This window comes from Lampris incognitus, chromosome 7, assembly GCF_029633865.1.
Source record: "Lampris incognitus isolate fLamInc1 chromosome 7, fLamInc1.hap2, whole genome shotgun sequence".
In the NCBI taxonomy this organism is placed as follows: domain Eukaryota; kingdom Metazoa; phylum Chordata; class Actinopteri; order Lampriformes; family Lampridae; genus Lampris; species Lampris incognitus.
Window position 1 is genome coordinate 63,227,395 of NC_079217.1, and position 21,997 is coordinate 63,249,391.

At 48.8% G+C, this 21,997-nt stretch overlaps 1 protein-coding gene across 2 annotated transcripts in view; it reads left to right on the forward strand.

Moving 5' to 3' along the window:
* clip3 (CAP-GLY domain containing linker protein 3) overlaps positions 1-20,355 on the forward strand; it is a 37,338-nt gene extending 16,983 nt beyond the window's left edge. The window contains exons 4-15 of one of the 2 annotated variants that reach the window (XM_056283969.1): positions 4,363-4,456; positions 5,510-5,671; positions 6,768-6,886; positions 7,793-8,029; positions 9,049-9,102; positions 12,704-12,839; positions 13,313-13,462; positions 16,029-16,160; positions 16,450-16,573; positions 19,223-19,290; positions 19,808-19,880; positions 20,196-20,355. In XM_056283969.1, the coding sequence (XP_056139944.1) occupies positions 4,363-4,456; positions 5,510-5,671; positions 6,768-6,886; positions 7,793-8,029; positions 9,049-9,102; positions 12,704-12,839; positions 13,313-13,462; positions 16,029-16,160; positions 16,450-16,573; positions 19,223-19,290; positions 19,808-19,880; positions 20,196-20,250 (1,404 nt within the window). In that variant the 3' untranslated portion in view covers positions 20,251-20,355. The remainder of the gene's footprint in view (positions 1-4,362; positions 4,457-5,509; positions 5,672-6,767; positions 6,887-7,792; positions 8,030-9,048; positions 9,103-12,703; positions 12,840-13,312; positions 13,463-16,028; positions 16,161-16,449; positions 16,574-19,222; positions 19,291-19,807; positions 19,881-20,195) is intronic. The other variant, XM_056283970.1, reaches the window with a different exon arrangement.
* The last annotated feature ends 1,642 nt before the right edge of the window (positions 20,356-21,997 follow it).

Here is a 21,997-nt window from a genome sequence, read left to right on the forward strand (position 1 = left end):
AGGCCGTGAGGCCATGAGGCGTGAGGCCGTGAGGCGTGAGGCATGAGGCCATGAGACGTGAGGCCATGAGGCGTGAGGCGTGAAGCCATGAGGCGTGAGGCCATGAGGTGTGAGGCGTGAGGCGTGAGGCGTGAGGCCATGAGGCGTGAGGCGTGAGGCCGTGAGGCCGTGGGGCGTGAGGCCATGAGGTGTGAGGCGTGAGGATGTGAGGCGTGAGACATGAGGCGTGAGGCGTGAGGCCGTGAGGCCGTGGGGCGTGAGGCCATGAGGTGTGAGGCGTGAGGATGTGAGGCGTGAGACATGAGGCGTGAGGCCATGAGGCGTGAAGCCGTGAGGTGTGAGGCGTGAGGCCATGAGGTGTGAGGTGTGAGGCCATGAGGTGTGAGGCGTGAGGCCGTGAGGTGTGAGGCCATGAGGTGTGAGGCCATGAGGCGTGAGGCGTGAGGTGTGAGGTGTGAGGCCATGAGGCGTGAGGCCATGAGGTGTGAGGCCATGAGGTGTGAGGTGTGAGGCGTGAGGCGTGAGACATGAGGCGTGAGGCGTGAGGCCGTGAGGCCGTGGGGCGTGAGGCCATGAGGTGTGAGGCGTGAGGATGTGAGGCGTGAGACATGAGGCGTGAGGCGTGAGGCCGTGAGGCCGTGGGGCGTGAGGCCATGAGGTGTGAGGCGTGAGGATGTGAGGCGTGAGACATGAGGCGTGAGGCCATGAGGCGTGAAGCCGTGAGGTGTGAGGCGTGAGGCCATGAGGTGTGAGGTGTGAGGCCATGAGGTGTGAGGCGTGAGGCGTGAGGCCGTGAGGTGTGAGGCCATGAGGTGTGAGGCGTGAGGCGTGAGGTGTGAGGTGTGAGGCCATGAGGCGTGAGGCCATGAGGTGTGAGGCCATGAGGTGTGAGGCCATGAGGTGTGAGGTGTGAGGCGTGAGGTGTGAGGTGTGAGGCCATGAGGCGTGAGGCCATGAGGTGTGAGGCCATGAGGTGTGAGGCCATGAGGTGTGAGGCGTGAGGCGTGAGGTGTGAGGTGTGAGGCCATGAGGCGTGAGGCCATGAGGCGTGAGGCCATGAGGTGTGAGGTGTGAGGCGTGAGGCGTGAGGCGTGAGGCCGGGGGAGGCCGTGGGGCGTGAGGCCATGAGGTGTGAGGCGTGAGGATGTGAGGCGTGAGACATGAGGCGTGAGGCCATGAGGCGTGAAGCCGTGAGGTGTGAGGCGTGAGGCCATGAGGTGTGAGGTGTGAGGCCATGAGGTGTGAGGCGTGAGGCGTGAGGCCATGAGGTGTGAGGCCATGAGGTGTGAGGCGTGAGGCGTGAGGTGTGAGGCGTGAGGCGTGAGGCCGTGGGGCGTGAGGCCATGAGGCGTGAGGCCATGAGGCGTGAGGTGTGAGGCGTGAGGCGTGAGGCGTGAGGCCGTGAGGCCGTGGGGCGTGAGGCCATGAGGTGTGAGGCGTGAGGCGTGAGGCATGAGGCGTGAGGCCATGAGGCGTGAGGCGTGAGGTGTGAGGTGTGAGGCCATGAGGCCGTGAGGCCGTGGGGCGTGAGGCCATGAGGTGTGAGGCGTGAGGCGTGAGGCATGAGGCATGAGGGAGCTGGTATGCCTCGCGCTTCCCAAAGGAGGGGGGAGTATAACAATCATGAACGACTAGACTGGCTAGCCCGGTGGCTAGCGGGTCGGACCCTTTAGTTGACAGGTCAGCGCAGTCGCCCGTGGTTGCGGCTGACCTGGGTTCACGTCCCGGCTGCCCCCTGAATTGGCTACAATAGTTTTACTCTTGTTCCATCGTTTATCTGCACCGCCCTTACACAAAAACCACATGACTGTCACGTGAGGAGCATCTCCCGTGAGAAGCTCCACCAGGTTAGACCTGGTTAAACCTGGTGTGGATGTGGACCAGCAGTGCCCTGCATTTGGGAAACATGAGGTTTTGGGACTTTTTCATGTTAACGTGCACAGCATCACGTGTACCACATGTGATAACATGACCACATGTCATTTCCTATGTGCTCCACACCAGAAGCACATGGAATCTCTCATGTTTATTTCTGTAATGTGTGTCTGGGGAAATTCCCAAGAAAACGTGCTCAATTCGTGTCCAGGAATGATGACGAAGTTTCACCACAAGTTATCGCCACATTTCAAATGAAAATACTGGCTGTGATCAGATGTCTGCTTATAAACTCGTTAAGTACCTCTAATCTCGAGAACACTAATACTCCATCATAAGAGCTCCTCCAGGTGTACCTCCTCTTCTCCGGGTCTCCGACCTAGAAACCAACCAGCTGAGGAGTTAGCACTCAATTACAGTAGAGAACTGGTTTTGAATCACCGCAACCACAAGAGGTCCTCCATCATACAGTCATTACTGTGCACAAACATTAATATTTATTGACGTACTCTTAGACCCCCCCCCCCAGTTCAGGGGTGGTCATTCCCTCTTCACATAGATGGCCTCAGACTCTCCGTTCAAACCAGCGTTCCTGCCTATCAAGGATGTGGGAACCAGCCAAGAGCAGTGTCCTTAATGCCCACATAGTCTCCCAGGCGATTTAAAAGGCTGCCATGATCCATCGTATCAAAAGCGGGACTCAAGTCTAGCAGGATTAAAACCGAAGAAACACCAGAGTCAGCGGCGAGCAGTGAGGCGTTGGTAGCTTGTTTTTTAACAGCAATTTTTTATTGGAGATGTGGGTACAAATACAGTATCCAAAAAACCCCCAAATAACTCAACATTTTATATTTTCAGAAGAAATACAAACCAGACGGAACAACAGATGAACCCCTCGTGCGTTAGGTGTATGGGAAAATAAAATGACAGGACCATATCTCAGTCTCATCTGTTCATGACCGGTTCACGGGTTTACATCGATTAAGACTCATGAGCACTAAACAATGAACATTTATAAAATACATGTAAAAAGTAAGCAAGCCGGACAAAGCTGCAAGGGTATAGATGAATAATGACACATTCAGCATAGTTTGGATAGAATTAGAACAAATCTCAAATAGGGTTGGGGGGTTGGGGTTAGGGTTAGGGGGTTGAGGGTAGGTGTTAGGGTTAGGGGGTTGGGGTTACAGTTAGGGTTAGGGTTTGGGGTTAGGGTTAGGGTTAGGGTTTGGGGTTAGGGGTTGGGGTTACGGTTAGGGGGCTAGGAGGTAGGGTTAGGGTTAGGGGGTTGGGGTTAGGGTTAGGGCTAGGGGGTAGGGTTAGGGTTAGGGTTAGGGGGTTGGGGTTAGGGGTTAGGGTTAGGGTAAATAGTAAAAACGTTATTTAAATCCCCTCAAAGTATATTTAATTGTCTCTCAGGTTAAATATGGCATGATATATTTTAACCAGCCAGAATGTGATGGTGGCGAGGGAGACTTCCAGCATAAAATAATCATTCGGCGAGCCAGGAGAGATATGAATGCAACAATATCACTTTGTTTAGTGTTCACGGATAAGACCAAATTATTTGTTGGTACTCCAAAGATGGCGATTTGTGGATTTGGTTCAGTGGGGACTCCTAAGACATCTGAATGGGTGTTGAAAACCAAAGACCAGTAACTCTGAAGTGCAGAGCCTGACCAGAACATATGGGTCAGATCTGCGGGTCAGTGAGAGCAACGGCCACACCGTGGATCAATATCGTGGACAATATCTCAGCTAGCTTGGATTTACTGAAGTGGATTCTATGTGAAACCTTGAACTGAATGAGTCTCAGGCTGGCACATGATGAGGAGGGGTTGACCCATTTTAACGCTCCCTCCCAGTAGTCATCTGTCAGCTCAGTATCTAGTTCCTCCTGCCAGTGTGCTCTGGGTTTCTGAGTTGAATGATTTTCCAAGCTAAAGAGGTTCTCATACAAAAATGATATTAGCCCTTCTTGAGCAGGGAGGTTAGAGTTTAACACATTTTACACACACACACACACACACACACACACACACACACACACACACACACACACACACACACACACACACACACACACACACACACACGTGATAATGACAATGGTAACAAAATCTCATGTAATGCAAATAGAAATAAAATTAAATAAATGTTGTGTGTAGTCTACATTTTCCCTCACAAATCAAGCTAGCCATCATTTCTTTTGTTTTCATATAAACCAAAGAAGTCGTTTCACAATGTAGGTCAATACATCGATGTAGGAGAGGTGCGCCTGTAGCAGCCGAGCATAACGTCGCCTCCATGTCTGACATGACTAAAACAAGTGGCCAGTAAAGCAGAACATCAAAACTTTAAGTTTACTTGTAGATTTAATTCACCGATACCTCAAGATCATCTTGATAACAACATGCTGAGTGATACTCATATATATTGATATTTATGACATCCTACATTTTGTCCTCTTTCATCCCTCTCTTCCAGATCCTGAAGCGTGGTTGCCATGTCAACGACAGGGATGGTTTGACTGACATGACTCTGCTCCACTACAGCTGCAAGGCAGGCGCTCACGGCGTCGGTAAGTCAGTGGATGACCAAGCTAGGGAACCATCTAATGAGTTAGTACTGAGCTAGTTGGATGGGTGGGGTGGTTGGTAGGTCAGTTTGTTTGTCAGTTAACGTGTTGTAAAGCTCATGGACTTGCTAAGTCTTACAGCTAGAGGGTTGGTCAGCTAGCTAGCTCTGTTGCTAGTTGTAGCTAGCAAGCCAACATGGTACATGCTATATATATATATATATATATATATACACATCCGCTTCCGGTGTGGGAAGATGGCGGTGCCAACTTAACGTTGCAGTGTCTTTGTCCGCATCTGGGTTTGTGTCGTTGTCTGATGGCTGGGAGAGGTGGCGCTGGATCAGCTGGGGGAGCCTGGTCTGCTGCGTCTTGTGGGCCTGTGGACCGCGGCCCTGCCTGAAGAGGAAACACCGAGGGCGGTCTGACAGGACACGGAAACAGGGCAGGCTAAGCTAACTGCTAGCCCATGCAGTTCTGATAACACCGAGGGTGGTCTGGCAGCGGCCTCGCCTAGCTTTGACTGTGTTTTTGGCGTCGTCGTGTGGAGTGCGGGGAGGTGTGTCGAAGGGTGTCTGGCTGGGAGAGCTGGCATTGGATCAGCTGGGGAACCTGGTCTGCTGCTTCTGGCGGGCCCAAGGACCACGGCCCTGCCTGGAGCTGCAACCGAAGAGGAAACACCGAGGGCGGTCTGACAGGACGCGGAAGCGCGGCAGGCTAAGCTAACTGCTAGCCCATGCAGACCGGCAGTTCCGACAGTCGTCCTGGCTGGCGTTCGCTGTCTTGGACAGTGTTTTTTTTATATATATATATATGTTCGACACGTGTTTTTGTAGGTTATTTTTTGTAGTTTGGATATATGTGTTCTTGTAGGTTTTGGATTTGTGTGTCTTTGTGTAGCACTGCTGTGGCGGTGGGGGGGGGGGCATGACAAATAAATGTTCCTGATTCCTGATATTGCTCCCTCCTATGCTGTGTTGTGTGTGTGTGTTGTGTGTGTGTGTGTGTGTGTGTGTGTGTGTGTGTGTGTGTGTGTGTGTGTGTGTGTGTGTGCAGGTGACCCGTCCGCAGCGCTGCGTCTGACCAGCCAGCTGATCTCTCTGGGAGCTGACGTGAGTCTGAGGAGCCGCTGGACCAACATGAACGCCCTACACTACGCCGCCTACTTCGATGTCCCGGAACTCATCAGAGTACTGCTGAAGTCCGCCAAACCCAGAGGTGCAACACACACACACACACACACACACACACACACACACACACATATATATATATATAAATTGTGGAGGTAATATGTACAACTTGTAACTTTCCCCCCGTGTGCCGGGAGGTGCAGGTGAGAGTGTGTGGACAGTTGTGTGCGTGTTGTTGTCATTCATCCCTGGTAAATCTTGCAGGCATCGCGAAAAATATGCCATCGTCAACAGCGCGCGCCAACAAACAGGAAACTGGTATGACCGCTGCAGTAGAAACCGGAAGTGAGCGGACTACAGTTACGCGCAGAGCCGATCGCGTTCTCTGTTTGAATTGACGACCTGTTGTCGAGTTCATGTCGTTATGCGCTTTGGTGTGTGTGTGTGTGTGGGGGGGGGGGGTAACGTTACGGAGTGAGTTTAGTAACTAAGGTTACGGCATGCTTTTCTTACCATCCGAGCGGGTTTTACGGCACCTGGCGTAACTCCGCCATGCTGCTCTTGTGTGTGCGCTTCGGCAGAGTGCAGGCTGCGTCAGAAGAGCGCATGTTGCGATGTGGGCTTTTTTTTTAATCGGCTGGCTGATCAAAATTCCTACGATAATGATAAAATGAAAAATGACGAATATCTAAGCCGATAATCGGCCGTACCGATATTCGGCCGTACCGATAATCGGCCATACCGATAATCGGCCGTACCGATAATCGGTCGATCCCTGATATACACACACACTGGTGATGTGCAGGGCAGGGTTTTCTTTAATACCCTCACCCACCCGACTTGTTATGAGAGCCAATCCGCACCGCCCACCCGCTAAAATATGCGTTAATTAGCCACCTGAACCCAGCCCGACCCGCAGACCTCCAGATAGTCTCATTCGTGGACCCACTTTCAGTGCATTATATTGGGAGGCTCGGCCTTTTACTGTTTAACCAGTGCTGGCTATTTTATTCCTCTCCACTTCTTGGTTCGGATTTATTTCTGTGTTTTACATTTCTTCTCCTTGTGTTCTGTGTTTCTTATTTAATGTCTTGTCGTGCCTTCTCTGGAGCACTTTGAATTGTGTGTCTATGAAGTGTCCTGCACAAATAAACCCGCCTTGTGTCGCGTTGCCTCCACAGTGCTGAACTCCACCTGCAATGACTTCCAGCACGGTACCGCTCTCCACATCGCAGCCTCGAACCTGTGTCTGGGCTCCGTCAAATGTCTGCTGGAGCACGGAGCCAACCCCACCGTCAGAGTGAGAATGCTGTGCTCCTCCTCTCTGCTCCTTTTTACTCCTCTGCTCTGCTCCTCCTATCTGCTCCCCCAGCCTGACTCCATTTTGATCTTCAGAACACAATGTCGTATAATTAATCAGCTTTAAATGAAAACCGACCAAAACCAATGTTGCCAAAGCACCCAAATACAAACCAGGCAGATGTTCAGCGTTCAAGTTCCGGTGTACCAGATTCTTCTGCTCACACTTCGCCCCAAACATATTGTAACGAGCATGTATCACGTAAACATATTGTAACGATCACGTACCACCTAAACATATTGTAACGATCATGAGTAGACTCGCTAGCCCGTTGGCTAACGGATTGGACCCTTGGGTTAACTGGTTAGCACAGTCGCCCCGGATGTGTCTTTGTGGGTTTCCGCCAGGTGCTCCCGTTTCCTCCCACAATCCAAAGACATGCAGGTCAGGTGAATCGGCCATATTAAATTGTCCCTAGGTGTGAATGTGTGTGTATGTGTGTTGGCCCTGTGATGGCCTGGCGGCCTGTCCAGGGTGTCTCCCTGCCTGCTGTCCAGTGACTTCTGGGATGGGCTCCAGCCTCCCCACGACCCTAAGAGCAGGATAAGCGGTTGGGATAATGGCTGGCTGGATGGATTATTAATGACAATACAAGTTTTCTCAGTTAAGACAGGCAGACTCATGCATTTACATGAAGCTGGTTTTGAGGGAGGGGCTGTGGGCCGGGTGGTGGATTTTTGTGGCTGTGTTCCTTTAAAATCCAGCTCAATCTTGCTCACTTCGCCAAAGTTAGATATTACAGCTTTAAAAAGCAGTGGAGCGTTGGGTGACATGACACACCCTACGAATGAAAACAAAGGGGGGAAGAAATTCTCTCACCCACCTCACCTTCCTCCCTCCCTTCAGAACGATAAGGGCCATGGGCCTGCTGAGGTGGTCCCCGACCCCATGGACATGAGTCTGGACAAGGCGGAGGCGGCCATGGTGGCCAAAGAGCTCAAGCAGTTGCTGCTGGATGCTGTCCCTCTGAGCTGTAACCTCCCACGGGCCACCCTGCCCAACTACGACAACATACCAGGGAACCTCATGTTGTCCTCCCTGGGACTGCGGCTGGGAGATCGCGTGATGCTGGACGACATGAAGGTAGGGGCAAAACAACACAGTTATGGCTGTCGCTGGTGGCAACAGGAATTTGTCTAGTGTGGAGTAATTTAAGACGTTTTTCTGTTTTCAATTTAACGTACAAGTTGGAATTAAGTTTACCACACTGGGAGGCATGCTGATTAAAACATACCAGTATTACACATCCGGGTAGTGTAGCGGTCTATTCCATTGCCGACCAACACAGGGATCGCCGGTTCGAATCCCCGTTGTACCTCCGGCTTTGTCGGGCGTCCCTGCAGACACAGTTGGCCGTGTCTGCGGGTGGGGAGCCGGATGTGGGTGGGTATGTGTCCTGGTCGCTGCACTAGCGCCTCCTCTGGTTGGTCGGGGCGCCTGTTTGGGGGCGAAGGGGGAACTGGGGGAATAGCGTGATCCTCCCACATGCTACATCCCCCTGGTGAAACTCCTCACTGTCAGGTGAAAAGAAGCGGCTGGTGACTCCACATGTATGGGAGGAGGCATGTGGTAGTCTGCAGCCCTCCCCGGATCAGCAGAGGGGGCGGAGCAGAGACCGGGACGGCTCGGAAGAGTAGGGTAATTGGCCAAGTACAATTGGGAGAAGGGGGGGGGCACACCCTCCAGCCAATCAGAGACCAGTATTCTCCTTGACCATGGTATCACTGATTTTAATGTCCCGCCCCCATCTAGGCTGTGATTGGCGGGTTCACAAAGAGCAACTTTTGACGTACAAAGCACCTTTTCTTTTTAGGGAGTTGCTCCTTATCCGATGCGAGGGTCTAAGGACAGGATGTGTCGTTGCTGTAAAGCCCAGTGAGACAAATGTGTAATTTGTGATACTGGGCTATACAAATAAAATTGACTTGACTGCCTCTGCCTCCTTTGGGTACACAAAGAGAACTACATGTGGCCCTAATCCCCTCCTATGCAAACAGAGCTGCAGGCTAACTACAGCGAGCTTCTGTTAGGGGCAACCTGTGGGGTTTTTGTTGTTTCTATGTTCTTAAGGGGGATCTGAACGGTTTGTTCTCACTGTGTAGTTACGTGGAGACCAGAACAGTGAGGACCGCTCGCCTGAAAACCACCACAGACAGGTTGGTGGACTGGTCGCCCATGATGACGTAGACTCACTATGTTGTGAGCATCTGGCCTGCTCACATGTATATTTTATCATACACGGTCAATCAAAAATCTATAGTTTTCAGTCAGTCTGAAGGCCTCCTTGCCAACTACGCTGGTTCAGGCTAATGAGGTTTTTGATCATTTCAGTGATTTTCCCTCTCTGGTGGGTCGAACCTTTCACTCTGAAAATCTATTCAGACGGAAGATGCCAACTGTGCTACAACATAAAGCACATCTGATGTCCCACTTACCTCACTTTTATGTTGATCAATTAAAGGAACAGTTTGAATTTTTAAAAATCTCTCTATTTTATCTTCATCATACATTTAGTCCATACCCAGATAGCATCCGGATGTGGGCCACTTCAGGCAATGATGTGGTACTGATGGCCTTCTTCTGGCCCTGACAAAATGGGCCTGAAGTGGCTCACATGTATAATAGCAAATATGGCCCCAAATATGCCAAATCAAATGTGGGCCCTTTTTGGCAAAGATGATCTGGATGTGACCCTGAAGTGGCCCGTGTGGTAAATGATGAATATGGCCCAAATATCACAAAACAAATATGGGCCACCTCTGGCAAATATGTGGCATTGCTATGACTTGGTTCTGGCCCAGATCTGGCAAACAAGAGCGGACCACCCAAGTGCCCTCATTCCACGCGGTATGTGGGCCGGATGAAAGTGTCGGGTATGGGACGGGTCCAGGCCACAGCAATTTTGCTATCTGGGTAAGGTAGGTTTCATTTTCACAGTCAGTCATCCATCCTTTTCTTTATACCGGACACACGGCTCCAGCTTGTCATCTATAGTTCACTGTAATCACTGTAAAGTAACACTCCTCGGTTCAGACAAAGCTAACATTCTGCTACAGCAGTCTGTTATACTGAATTCAGGGGTTCATTTTCTAAATTCACAGTCAGTTATGGTGGTTTCATAGCATGTCACGCCCTACAACACGGCCGACAAGGGCCTACAAGAGATTAGCAGCAGGAGCCGCTCCACCATGGCACCGCAAAGCAGAGAATTTAACAATAAAAAACTAAAGCACATTTTTAAAATTGCCTCTTTATTTCAGTATGATGGCCACTGTGGCATCATGTTAGCTTTGTCTGAACCATGGAGTGCTTTCCTCGCGCTGAGTGTTTTACACTAAGTTCATACTGTCACAAAAATCCTGGGCAGTTCGTAAATTTAAAAATAAACATTCCAGGCTATAGAAATTTAATGGTAAATGATGGCTCTCTAGAAGCTTTGGAAAAGTCATGCAAACCGAATCATCAGCTGTTAAAGAAAGATTGATTGACCAAGTAAAAACAAAGTAACAGCGGGCTGAACCACTGCAGCAGCGTTTCAACATTTCTGCTAGGTGTGTGTGCTTAACCGTTTGTCACAGTATGCTAGCATGTGCCTGCGCTGGCTAACTTTAATGTCAGCTAGCTAGCTAGCTAGCTAGCTGACATTAGTGTATGTTAGTGTATGTTAGTGTATGTGTGTGCTAGTGTATGTTAGTGTATGCTAGTGTATGTTTCACTAGCTAGCTAGCTAGCTAGCTAGTGAAACATACACCAGGCAAATACCGTTTCAACAACCAGTTGCTTCAAATGGATAAAATATGACTTGTAACAGTTACTGAGTAAAATGTCTCATATAATACAGCATTTGAAATATAGACTGACTTTAACATCATCTAAAGTTTTAAAACACCTTCTCAGTGACAGTAAATAGATCCTTTTGAACATGGAAGTTAAGTTAAATGTTACGGAGAAGTCACGGGAAAGTCACTAAAAACCACGGGTGAAAAAGTGTATCAACTTTGTACACGCGGTGAATATAAAATACGAATAGACTCTAAGAATCCTGAACGACTCCTTTCAGTGAAATTCACAACAAAAAAACCCCCCAAAACATCATCAAGTTCCTCGGATCAGGACCAATCTGAACCAATCGATCAATGAATCCAATAGATTAGTATGGTATATTTTCCAAACCCCCGGGAAAGACTGGAGAATCCAGTAGGAACAACTGTAGAGCCAAAGACTGTAGCAGAACATGTTCGGTTTGCAAGACTGAGTCCACGTTGCCGTGTGTCAGGTCCCACAAGATGACGCCCGGTATGGTGAACATCTTGCACCAGAGCTCACCACACCTTACTCTTTACCACCTTATTCTTTGGCTGATCTTCCACTTGTGTTTCTTTTGTCATTCTACAGATTTACATGCGTTTACTTTATGTGTTAGTCTTTTTTCAAGTAAGCGTTTCGAGGACCGTGTGACTGCTTCAGATGAGGAATAAACTGAAAACCTCGATGTGCTGCACCTTCCCTTCCCTGCACCTAACCTTACTGACCTTTATTACACCCGCCCGGCGGACCCCATCACATTTGACACATGCCCACCCGCCTGCCTCTAATGCCTCTGGCTTCCTGTGTGATGGCACCGTCTTCAGTTGTGTGTCATGTCTGATGACACACAACTTCACCTTTAACTGCAAGCCCGTGTCTGGAAGGTTTATTGTGGACGTTTGTAACGACCGTCTGGGTTTCCTTCACGACACAACTCATTTCTTTATTTGTTGTTTAGAGAGCACAACGCCATTCCACTCACTCGCTCTCTCCTTCTCTCTTCCTATCTCTCTCGCTCATGCTCTCTCTCTCCTTTCTTCTCTCTCTCTCTCTCTCTCTCTCTCTCTCTCTCTCTCTCTCTCTCTCTCTCTCTCTCTCTCTCTCTCTCTCTCTCTCTCTCTCTCTCCTTCTCTCTTCCTATCTCTCTCGCTCATGCTCTCTCTCTCCTTTCTTCTCTCTCTCTCTCGCTCTCTCTCTCCTTCTCTCTTTCTTCGGTCTTTCTCTCTGTCTCTCCTTTATTCTCTTCCTATCTCTCTCTCGCTCTCTCTCTCCTTCTCTCTCCTTTCTTCTCTCTCTCGCTCCCTCTCTCTGTCTCTCTCTCCTTCTTTCTTCTCGCTCTTCTCTCTCTGTCTCTCTCTGCTTCTTCCTTCTCTCTTCCTCTCCATTTCGCCTCCTCCTCTCTGTGTGTCACTCACTTACTTGCCCTTCCTGCTTCTCTTTTCTTAAAAATCGCTTTCCCCCCTCTTACTCTCCGTCTTTTTATCTCATCTTTCCCCAAACTCCTCACATCCTCCCCCTCTCCCTCTCTCTTTCCCTTACTCTCTCTCACCCTCCCTTCTACAATTTCTTCTAAAACCTCTCTCGCTCTCTCTCTCACTTGTTTCTTCTTCTGTCCCTCGCACCATTTCCCTTTTCTCCACCAATCTCTCTCATCCTTGTCTCTTTCCCCCTGTCTTTGGCTCTGTACATCTTTCCTCATTTCTCCCTGTCTGTCTCTCCCTCCTTCCTACCGCCTCTCTCTCATCCTCTTCCCACTCTTTCATGCTGCTATATCTCCTACCCCCCTCCATCTATCTCCCTGTCTGTCTCTCTCTCTCCCCCCCTCTGGTTCCCTGTTTGTCTCTTATGTCTCCCTCCTTTCCACCGCCTCTCCCTCACATTTTCTCTGTCTGTCTGTCTGTCTGTCTGTCTGTCTGTCTGTCTGTCTGTCTGTCTGTCTGTCTGTCTCAGACTGGTACTCTCAGGTTCTGTGGCACCACAGAGTTTGCCAGTGGCCAGTGGGTCGGTGTGGAGCTGGACGAGCCGGAGGGAAAGAATGATGGCAGTGTCGGGGGCGTCCGCTACTTCATCTGCCCCCCTAAACTAGGTAACCGTCCTCCACCAGTACCACCCCCTGCTACTGCCTTGCTCTTGAGCAAGGCAGATAATAACAGTGTAGCTGAAAAGAGAAATATTGAGGACACCAAGGCCCTGATGAATACAGGTTCAAGCGGCAATCCTGAATTCAGATGGGCACCAAAGGGTCGCCCCCGCTAGCTAAACACAAACCACAGGACTGGAAGCTGCTGTCACTCCCAAGTTGATCGGTAGGTCTCTTAATACAATGACTAACCTTTTTTTGTGGGGGGGGGTTCCCCCTTTTCTCAATTGAGGAGAAAAAGGGGGAACCCCCCCCCCTACAGAAGAAGAAAGGTTCATGAGGGGCTTCACATCTAAAACTAAATTCCAATAAAATAACTGAGTCACATGATGAGCATCGTCTGTCTTTGCCACACGGGGGAATGGAACCCCTGACCCCAACAGTGTCTGTGCCCATAAACACACCTGTCCCCCTGGCAGGTATCTTCGCCCCGGTGTCCAAGATCTCCAAGGCTATGGAGCAGACGCCCACCTCAGTCACCTCCACCCCCCGCACACCTCGCATCGATCTGGCCTCCCGCCTCGCCGGCAAGACCAAGAAGGAGAAGAAGGAGAAGGAGCGAGAGAAAGGTGACTGCTTTTACCTTCTGGCGTGTTTCTGAAAGACCTGTGCAAGTTTAACTGGCTCCGTCCATCTGAGACATCAAAGTAGATGAAACCAATCATCCTTTTACTAAGTGGGACGTTTACTGTTTGGAAAATAATACACGTTTGAAAACACAACTTGGCTTAAAGATAAAGCATTGTGATGTTTACGGTTAAAGAAGGAACCGGACTGATCTCCGGGTCTTTTCTGTAAGATAGAGTCTTCTGTGAAGGACTCAGAAATTTTTCGCAACCACCAATTGACCCTTTTATGAACATCTGCTCTGTGGTATATCTCATTTCTCTCACAGCAGTGCACTGGTCTGCTTGGCCTAGATTTGTAACACGTACATGAGCAGCATTCCCAAGGTCTTTACTACGATTCCTACCACTGCAGTATTCTCATGTGTGAATACCGCATCTCTCTTGCCTGCGTAGACCCACAAATTCTGTTTCTGTGACATCGTGATGAAGGCGAGCGTCGAGTGTTGACCTCTACCATACCGTACTGTGAATAACAACAACAACAAGTTAAAACAAAGAAGAGAAACCAACTTACACAGAAAGGTGGCAGATTAACAGCATGAGTAGTAATAATTATGATAATAGCAACACATTTTATTTGTGTAGCACCTTTCATCTTCAGAGACCGTCTCAAAGCTCTTGGCAGTGCGTTAAAACAATCAAAACTCAGTTAAATTCAAAGCTTCTCTAAATGAAAGGTGCCTCATGGCTTGTTTTAAAGGAGGCCAGAGTCTGGGGAGCCCTTGGGTGGTCCGTAAAGATATTCCAGAGACGCGGGGGTGGCAGAGCAAAATGCTTGGTCTCCCATTGAGCAGAGCTTCACCCCTGGTGTGTGAAGGTGCAAGCTGCTGCCAGACCAGATGTTGCAGGAGGGATTGTGGGGGGTGGTCAGTTCTCTGAGGTATGGAGGTGCGTTTCCATGCACCTTCCATTTGGAGGTTTGAAGGTTCCACAAACCTTCCATTTGAAAGTTCATATGATAGTTTTGAAGTTGATTCTGTGGGAGATGGCAAGTCACTGCAGGTAAGCCAGGGTTGGGGTGATGTGGTGGTGTTTCCCCATTCATATCAGGTTCGTGGCAGTGCTGTTCTGGATGTACTGGAGCTTCTGGAGACAATGTTGTACACGGGCCTACTGCTGAAATCCACGATGAGCGACTCAGTGGGGTCTTTGCAGCCCTAGCCAAGCACAAGCTAACCCTCAATGCTGAAAAATGTGTCCTCTCTGTGCCAACCATTGAGTTTGTGGGGTTCTGGCTGTCGGCAGGTGGAATAACTCCACTCCAGTCCAAAGTGGACGCCATTTAGGCCATCGGCTCTGTGCATAACTGCAGTCCACTGACTTCCGGTTTCTACTGCAGTGGTCATACCAGTTTCCTGTTTGTTGGCATGTGCTATTGACAACGGCATATTTTTTGCAATGCCTGCAAGATTTACCATGGATACATGTCAACCACATGCACAGAATTGTCAACAAACGTTCACCTGCACCTACCAGCAATTCTGAGGATGAGTATCCTCAATTCTGAGGATGAGTATCCTCAGAATTGTGGACGTAACTTAATATGTACAACTTGAAACTTTTCATCTGTTTGCTGGTAGGTGCAAGGGAAAGTTTGTCGACAATTCCGTGCATGTCGTTGACATAGCATAGCCGATAGCTAATGTATTCAATAGCTAACCCAAAGGACTGAGGGAACATAGGGCTGAGGGAACATAGGACTGATCCCTAACTCTTGGCCTGTCAGCCTAATAATTTTTGTGTACAGTTATGACTGTATAATCAAGGACCTCTCCTGGTTGCGGTGATTCAAAACCTTTGAAAAACCTTTTATTCTGCAATTGAGTGCTAACCCCTCAGCTGGCTTTTTGCCTAAGTCCCAGCCCTGGAGATGGGGAGACATGCAGGCAGTTCCTCTGTATTTTCCCTTCTCCCATTAGACGAACAAAGGGGTGGTTTGTCGCCAAGCCAAGCACTGGAGAAGGGGCGATACACCTGGTGGGGATCTGCACTCTACTGAGTGCAGTCCTCTAGTTTATTTTTTGTTTGCTGAAGTTAAAGTGGTGGCGTGGTGGCGCAGTAGTTAGCACGGTCACCTCACAGCAAGAAGGTCCTGAGTTGGAGCCCCGGGGTAGTCCAACCTTGGGGGTCGTCCCGGGTCGTCCTCTGTGTGGAGTTTGCATGTTCTCCCCGTGTCTGCGTGGGTTTCCTCCAGGGGCTCCGGTTTCCTCCCACAGTCCAAAGACATGTAGGTCAGGAGAATCGGCCATACAACATTGTCCCTAGGCATGAATGTGTGTGTGTGTGTGTGTGTGTGTCAGCCCTGTGTGATGGCCTGGCGGCCTGTCCAGGGTGTCTCCCCGCCTGCCGCCCAATGACTGCTGGGATAGGCTCCAGAATCCCCGCGACCCTGAGAGCAGGATAAGTGGTTCGGATAATGGATGGATGAAGTCAGAGTACCTCAGTATGTCTAGCCAAATCCATTTACATGGTTCTGGATCTGATCCTGCCTCTTCTCCTCTTCCAGCCCAGAAGAAGAAGTCCTCAGTGGCCAGTCTGGATCCAGATGGAGTGAATGTGGAGGTTGGTGACCAAGTTCTGGTCGCTGGACAGAAGATGGGCACCGTGCGGTTCTACGGCAAAACTGACTTCGCTCCAGGTGCGTCTGTTGGTATTCCTACTGTGTAGAGGAAACACCATCGTACTAATCTCTACACACATCCCTTCAACCCACCTATCATGACGTCATTATGTCTTCGCTGTTGTAAAGTGCAACCAAGAAGAAGGTGAGACAGAAATAGAAGAACTAGAGTGGGAATGATCGAAGGGGGGAAAGGGAAAGAGAGCGAGGGAGACTGAAAAAAAGATGGGGAGACAGATGTGGGAAGACAATTGAAGAGAGAAAGAAGGAGACAGACTGACAGACCGCCATGTGTCCATTCCTGCAGGTTACTGGTTTGGTGTAGAGTTGGAGCAGCCCACTGGGAAACATGACGGTTCAGTGTTCGGCGTTCGCTACTTCACCTGTCTGCCCAAATACGGTGTCTTTGCCCCGCCCTCCCGCGTCCAGAGGTAAGGACGCGTTCAAGGCAAACGAATCCGTTACTTCTATTATTATTTTGATTGTAATTTATTGTTTTTGTTTCTGTCTTAATGTTCAACCCAGTCCCCCAACAGAATGTTTTCAACAATTCAGTGATACTGTATGTTCACCGTCACACCGAAAACGCAACTAAACTCTGATTTCGTTTACCCTCAAAAGTACAACGAATCAGATTCTTTTGGATTTTGGACGCTTGAATTTCAGTTCAAGCTACTTTCAGATGTGATCCTAGATTAGGTCCGTTTGTGATATGTGGCCATGGGGCTGGAGTCCGCATGGTAAAACCAGCATTCCTGTCTTTCCATGGTACGGATAATTGTACGCAGTGGCTTCACCAGACGGCAATGTTGGAAGTCAGTGGGAAGATAATGTCAGTGATTTCACATCTACAGTATTGGGAATGATGCATCTGCTCAAGTTTAACCGGTGGGGGGGTGGGGGCACGTATCGCATCTGGCCACTAGTTGCAAATTAAACTTCTAGGGAAATCCATGGTCACAAGACGTCATTTGTTGTTGGTTTGTGTATACGAGTCATTTTAGGATGGAGATCTGTTCAGACTGATATCAGATACGAGCCACTTTCCTATACAGAAGAGATATATGATGAAGCAGCATATGTAAACAAAAGATAGGGAGAATCATATACATCCAAGTCAAGTTTATTTGCATAGCCCAAATTCACGAGGCAGTCCCGCAGGGCTTTACAATCAATACAGAATATGACAGTACATGACATACGACCCCCTCCATCCTTGGACCCTTGACCAAGGATGGAGGGTAAAGTTTTTCCTGATCAGAAAAACCTTATCCTATGCATCTGGGTAGTGTGGCGGTCTATTCTGTGGCCTACCAACACGGGGATCTCCGGATCGAATCCACGTGTTACCTGCAGCTTGGTCGGGCATCCCTACAGACACAATCGGCTGTGTCCACGGGTGGGAAGCCAAATGTGGGTGTGTGTCCTGGTCACTGCACTAGCGCCTCCTCTGGTCAGTCGGGGCACCTGTTTGGGGGGGAGGGGGGAATAGCGTGATCCTCCCACGCGCTACGTCCCCCTGGTGAAACTCCTCACTGTCAGGTGAAAAGAAGCGGCTGGCGACTCCACATGTATGGGAGGAGGCATGTGGCAGTCTGCAGAGGGGGTGCAGCAGCGACCGGGACGGCTCGGAAGAGTGTCAAATGCACAAAATACACAAAAACAACAGATAATACCACATAATGTTCCAACCAGGTGAATGTAGAATACATGCAGTTCATACGTAACATGTAGCACATTTAAATGTGCTGGGTCATGAAACTGTAAAGAGCGCAAGGCAAGTTTAGAGAATCTGTGACCGTCGGAGACAATGTCAGGAACCCCACTGTTGCAGTAACGAGGCAGCCGGGACCCCGTGCCAGAAAACCCGCTCTGCTCGGTAGAGCCCTGCAGAGAGAATAGAGAAAAGGCGGGGCAGACTTCAACACAACGTTCCCACAGAGAGAGAAAGAAGACAAGAGAAGTGATGAGAGCGATGCACAAGTTTTCATAGCTAAAACAAATACAGTGCAAACGATAGCGTAAATGTCTAGGAGGGTGGGGACGTGTCCAAGGGAAAACAGGATGCATCACAAACAGACTCTGAAGTCGTGAGGCGGTCGAAAGAGAGAGAGAGACAGATTGATCTACTATAGTCATCAGTCCATAAAGGAAGAACATTTGTCCTGGAAAGCGAGAAAGGGGGGGGCGGGCGTACATAGGAACACATGCTCGGAGATGCAAACAGAAAGTTAGAGGAATTTTCCCAGTCCAGTATGTCAAAATAAGACATCTGGCCAGCACAGAACAAAAAGCAACCTGGGGAATCCTGCTGAGATACAGACATCCATACCGCGCTGTAAAGGCTCGACGGTGTACTTTTCACTTAGGAGAAACAGTTAGTCTTGTGTCAGGGAGGGCGTCCAGCGTAAAGTCTTGCCAAATCAACAAGACCGTTTGACAAGACCGTACCGGATCGCTCGAGACTCCATACCGGATCGGTCAAGGCCCGGATTAACAACGGCCGCCATTGGTGCCGTGCCTACTGGTGGAAACTGTAAAATCTGCTGTGGTGACCTCTGAGAAACAGGGAATAAGCCGAAAGAAGAAGAGTAAAAGATGGACTGGCAGAGAGGATGTGGGACTGGACCTAGCCAGAACCAAAACAAGTCACTTTCAAAAATAAAAATGGAAACAATAAGTAGGGTTATAGTACTCCAGTATGGACTCAGTCTTGAGTCTGCATTTTGAAGGTCTTAGCCTTGTCTCAGACCTCACATAATGAATCGAACCCCTGAGGATGGTCTGCACTTGAGCAGTCTTGGCTACAACTGTGAGACTAAAGGAAATCAATCAGTTGCCCTGATCATTATAAAGTGACTTTGCACTTCATGTGACCTCCCACATCCAGTCTGTGGTGTTTGTCTTGGCTCACTGGAAGCTTCTAGTGGGCCTGATGTGCCAGGTTGGGATTAAAAATACAGTTTGGTGACTCTTTTTTACTTGTAAGGGTTTTAATGGTGATACATTCAACTCAATGTCGTTGTCAAATCCTCTTTGACACCAGTAATAAACAATATGAAACGTTTTCTCTTTTTCAGAATTGGAGGACCCAAAGACGGCTCTCAGAATGACAGTTCACTGGTCAAGAAAGTCCACCAGGTCACCAGTAAGTCTTTCACGACACACTGTGATTGAGATGTTTCTGCTAGTGGTTCAGAGGACTGCATGTAGTTCAGAGGACGCGTGGAAGTTTACACCCTCACCATCCACCGGGAGGGTCGCGAAATGGTGGAGGCTTCACAGAGCGGGCAGTCAAACATGCTAAAAAGAGGAGAAGATACTGATGCCGGTGATGCCAGGCTTCACACTGATGCTCTGGTTCAGAGGCGCTCAGATTTCCCTCAGGCAACACCACCTTTTCTAGTCAGCCAAGCAGGTTTGGAAATAAAAGGAAAGAAACTCTGTGTTTTACTCAATATAAACTTTCTAAAGTAGGTATAGAAAGAACTGTTGACAGGAATTTCACCAGGAATATGTTTTTTTTGTGCGTGTTTGTGCGTATGTTGTGTATGTGTGTGTGCGCGCCCAATTTAACAGGAAGGATGGAGTCTGATTCCATGATGGACAAAATGAAATCCCACATGAAAACCAAATTTACTTTTTTATCATTAATCTCTCTGCAGTGTCACAGCCCAAGAGGAACTTCAACACCATACGCTCTCCTAAGGACCTTACATCTGAGAGCTCCATATCCAGGTACACTCCATCGTCCAGATCAGTTCAGTTCACCTCAGTTCAGTCCACATCAGTTCTTTTGTTCTGTTCTGCACTTAAACACTAAAGCACTTTAGATCGGCTCTCTTGATCCACATTGTGAAGTCCTGTTTGGACAACAGTTTGTCAGTCTTCCCTTGTGAGCAAGTTATAAGTAAACTTATGACACATCCAGACATCCCGTTTGTAGGCCAAAAAAGAAGAAGTGTGTTGGACATGTCAGGAGAGTTTGATTATTAATGCAGCAAACCAGGCGATGACTGATTTGTCCTGCTCATCGCTCCACTTCCTCTGCAGGTTGCTGTTCTGCTGTTGGTTTCCATGGATGCTGCGTGCAGAGATGCAGTCTTAACCACGCCCCCTTCCCACTCTTCTTCCTTGTTCTCCATCCTTTCATTGGATCCATCTCTCCACTTCTTTCTCTCCATCTTTCAACTTGGTCTCTCTCTCTCTTTCTCTCTTTCTCTCTTTCTCTCTCTCTCTCTCTCTCCTCTCTCTCTCTCTCTCTCTCTCTCTCTCTCTCTCTCTCTCTCTCTCTCTCCAAGTCTATCCAGGCTATTGTTATTGTTAAAGCTCCAGCCGTAAATCGACAACCCCCACCTCTCTCTCTCTCTCTCTCTCTCTCTCTCCCTCTCCCTCTCCCTCTCTCTCTCTCTCTCTCTCTCTCTCTCTCTCTCTCTCTCTCTCTCTCTCTCTCTCTCTCTCTCTCTCTCTCTCTCCTCTCTCTCTCTCTCTCTCTCTCTCTCTCTCTCTCTCTCTCTCTCTCTCTCTCTCTCTCTCTCTCTCTCTCTCTCTCTCTGTTATTGACATTCTATAGTAAAATCTAGTGCCTTGTACCTCAATAAAACGTCCTGCATTCCACATACGAAGCTAAAATGCTGAATCGGATTTAGTAGAATTCGCTGCTCAAAATCTTGGGCTTCAACCCTTCCATGAAATTGAACAATACACCACATTTTGTTTTCCACTTCTCCAACCGTAAGGGTCCCCCCCCCCCCAGATATCTCAGTTGGTTTGATCTCTTGGGTTCATTCAAACAGACCGATATCAATTATCCTGCTAGAAAAAGTAAAAACCTTTTAGTTTCGAGGTGCTACTTCTTTTGAATTTGGGTCGAATTGGATTCTGAAAGGCCGTCAGTGGTTTGCACCATGTGGTGTTTGTGGCCGTCCGTTGTTCCCTGCAAGGGGATGAAAAATTCAAGGCAAAAAAGATGTTTTCTCAGAACCTCAGACTCTCTCGAGCAAACCTGTAGAGTAAACCTCAGGCTCTCTCGAGTAAACCTGTAGAGTAAACCTCAGACTCTCTCGAGTAAACCTGTAGAGTAAACCTCAGACTCTCTCGAGTAAACCTGTAGAGTAAACCTCAGACTCTCTCGAGTAAACCTGTAGAGTAAACCTCAGGCTCTCTCGAGTAAACCTGTAGAGTAAACCTCAGGCTCTCTCGAGTAAACCTGTAGAGTAAACCTCAGGCTCTCTCGAGTAAACCTGTAGAGTAAACCTCAGACTCTCTCGAGTAAACCTGTAGAGTAAACCTCAGACTTTCTCGAGTAAACCTCAGACTCTCTTGACTAAACCTGTAGAGTAAACCTCAGGCTCTCTCGAGTAAACCTGTAGAGTAAACCTCAGACTCTCTCGAGCTCTAGAGTAAAACATTACCAGGTCTGCAGAGACGATGTGAAGAACTGCAGTTACAACAGTGGTAACCAAAATTGCTTAGATACCCAAAATGGCGTGTAATGTGCAACGTGACTTTAATTCAAACCATTCTTAGCACCAACGTAAGCGGCGTTGCCACGCTTTTATGCGGCCTGAAGACTTCTCCCTTCACTTTGCTTAATTCTGTCAAAAAATGAGCTTCTTCTCCTCAAGCTGTCAGTTTGAAAACCGTCGTTATTCAGTCAGAAGGAGGATTCTGTGAGAGTACCCATCAAAGATAATCTCCCACAGTGACCTCCAACTAACCTGACAGAAACCCCCCACACACACACACCGTTTCTGATAGTTCAAAGGTCACCCGTACCTCTCCGGTGATCACCTCTCTTCTTCTCTTCTCCTCTCTGCTTCTCTCTTTTCCCCGCTCTCCCCTCGTTAACCGAA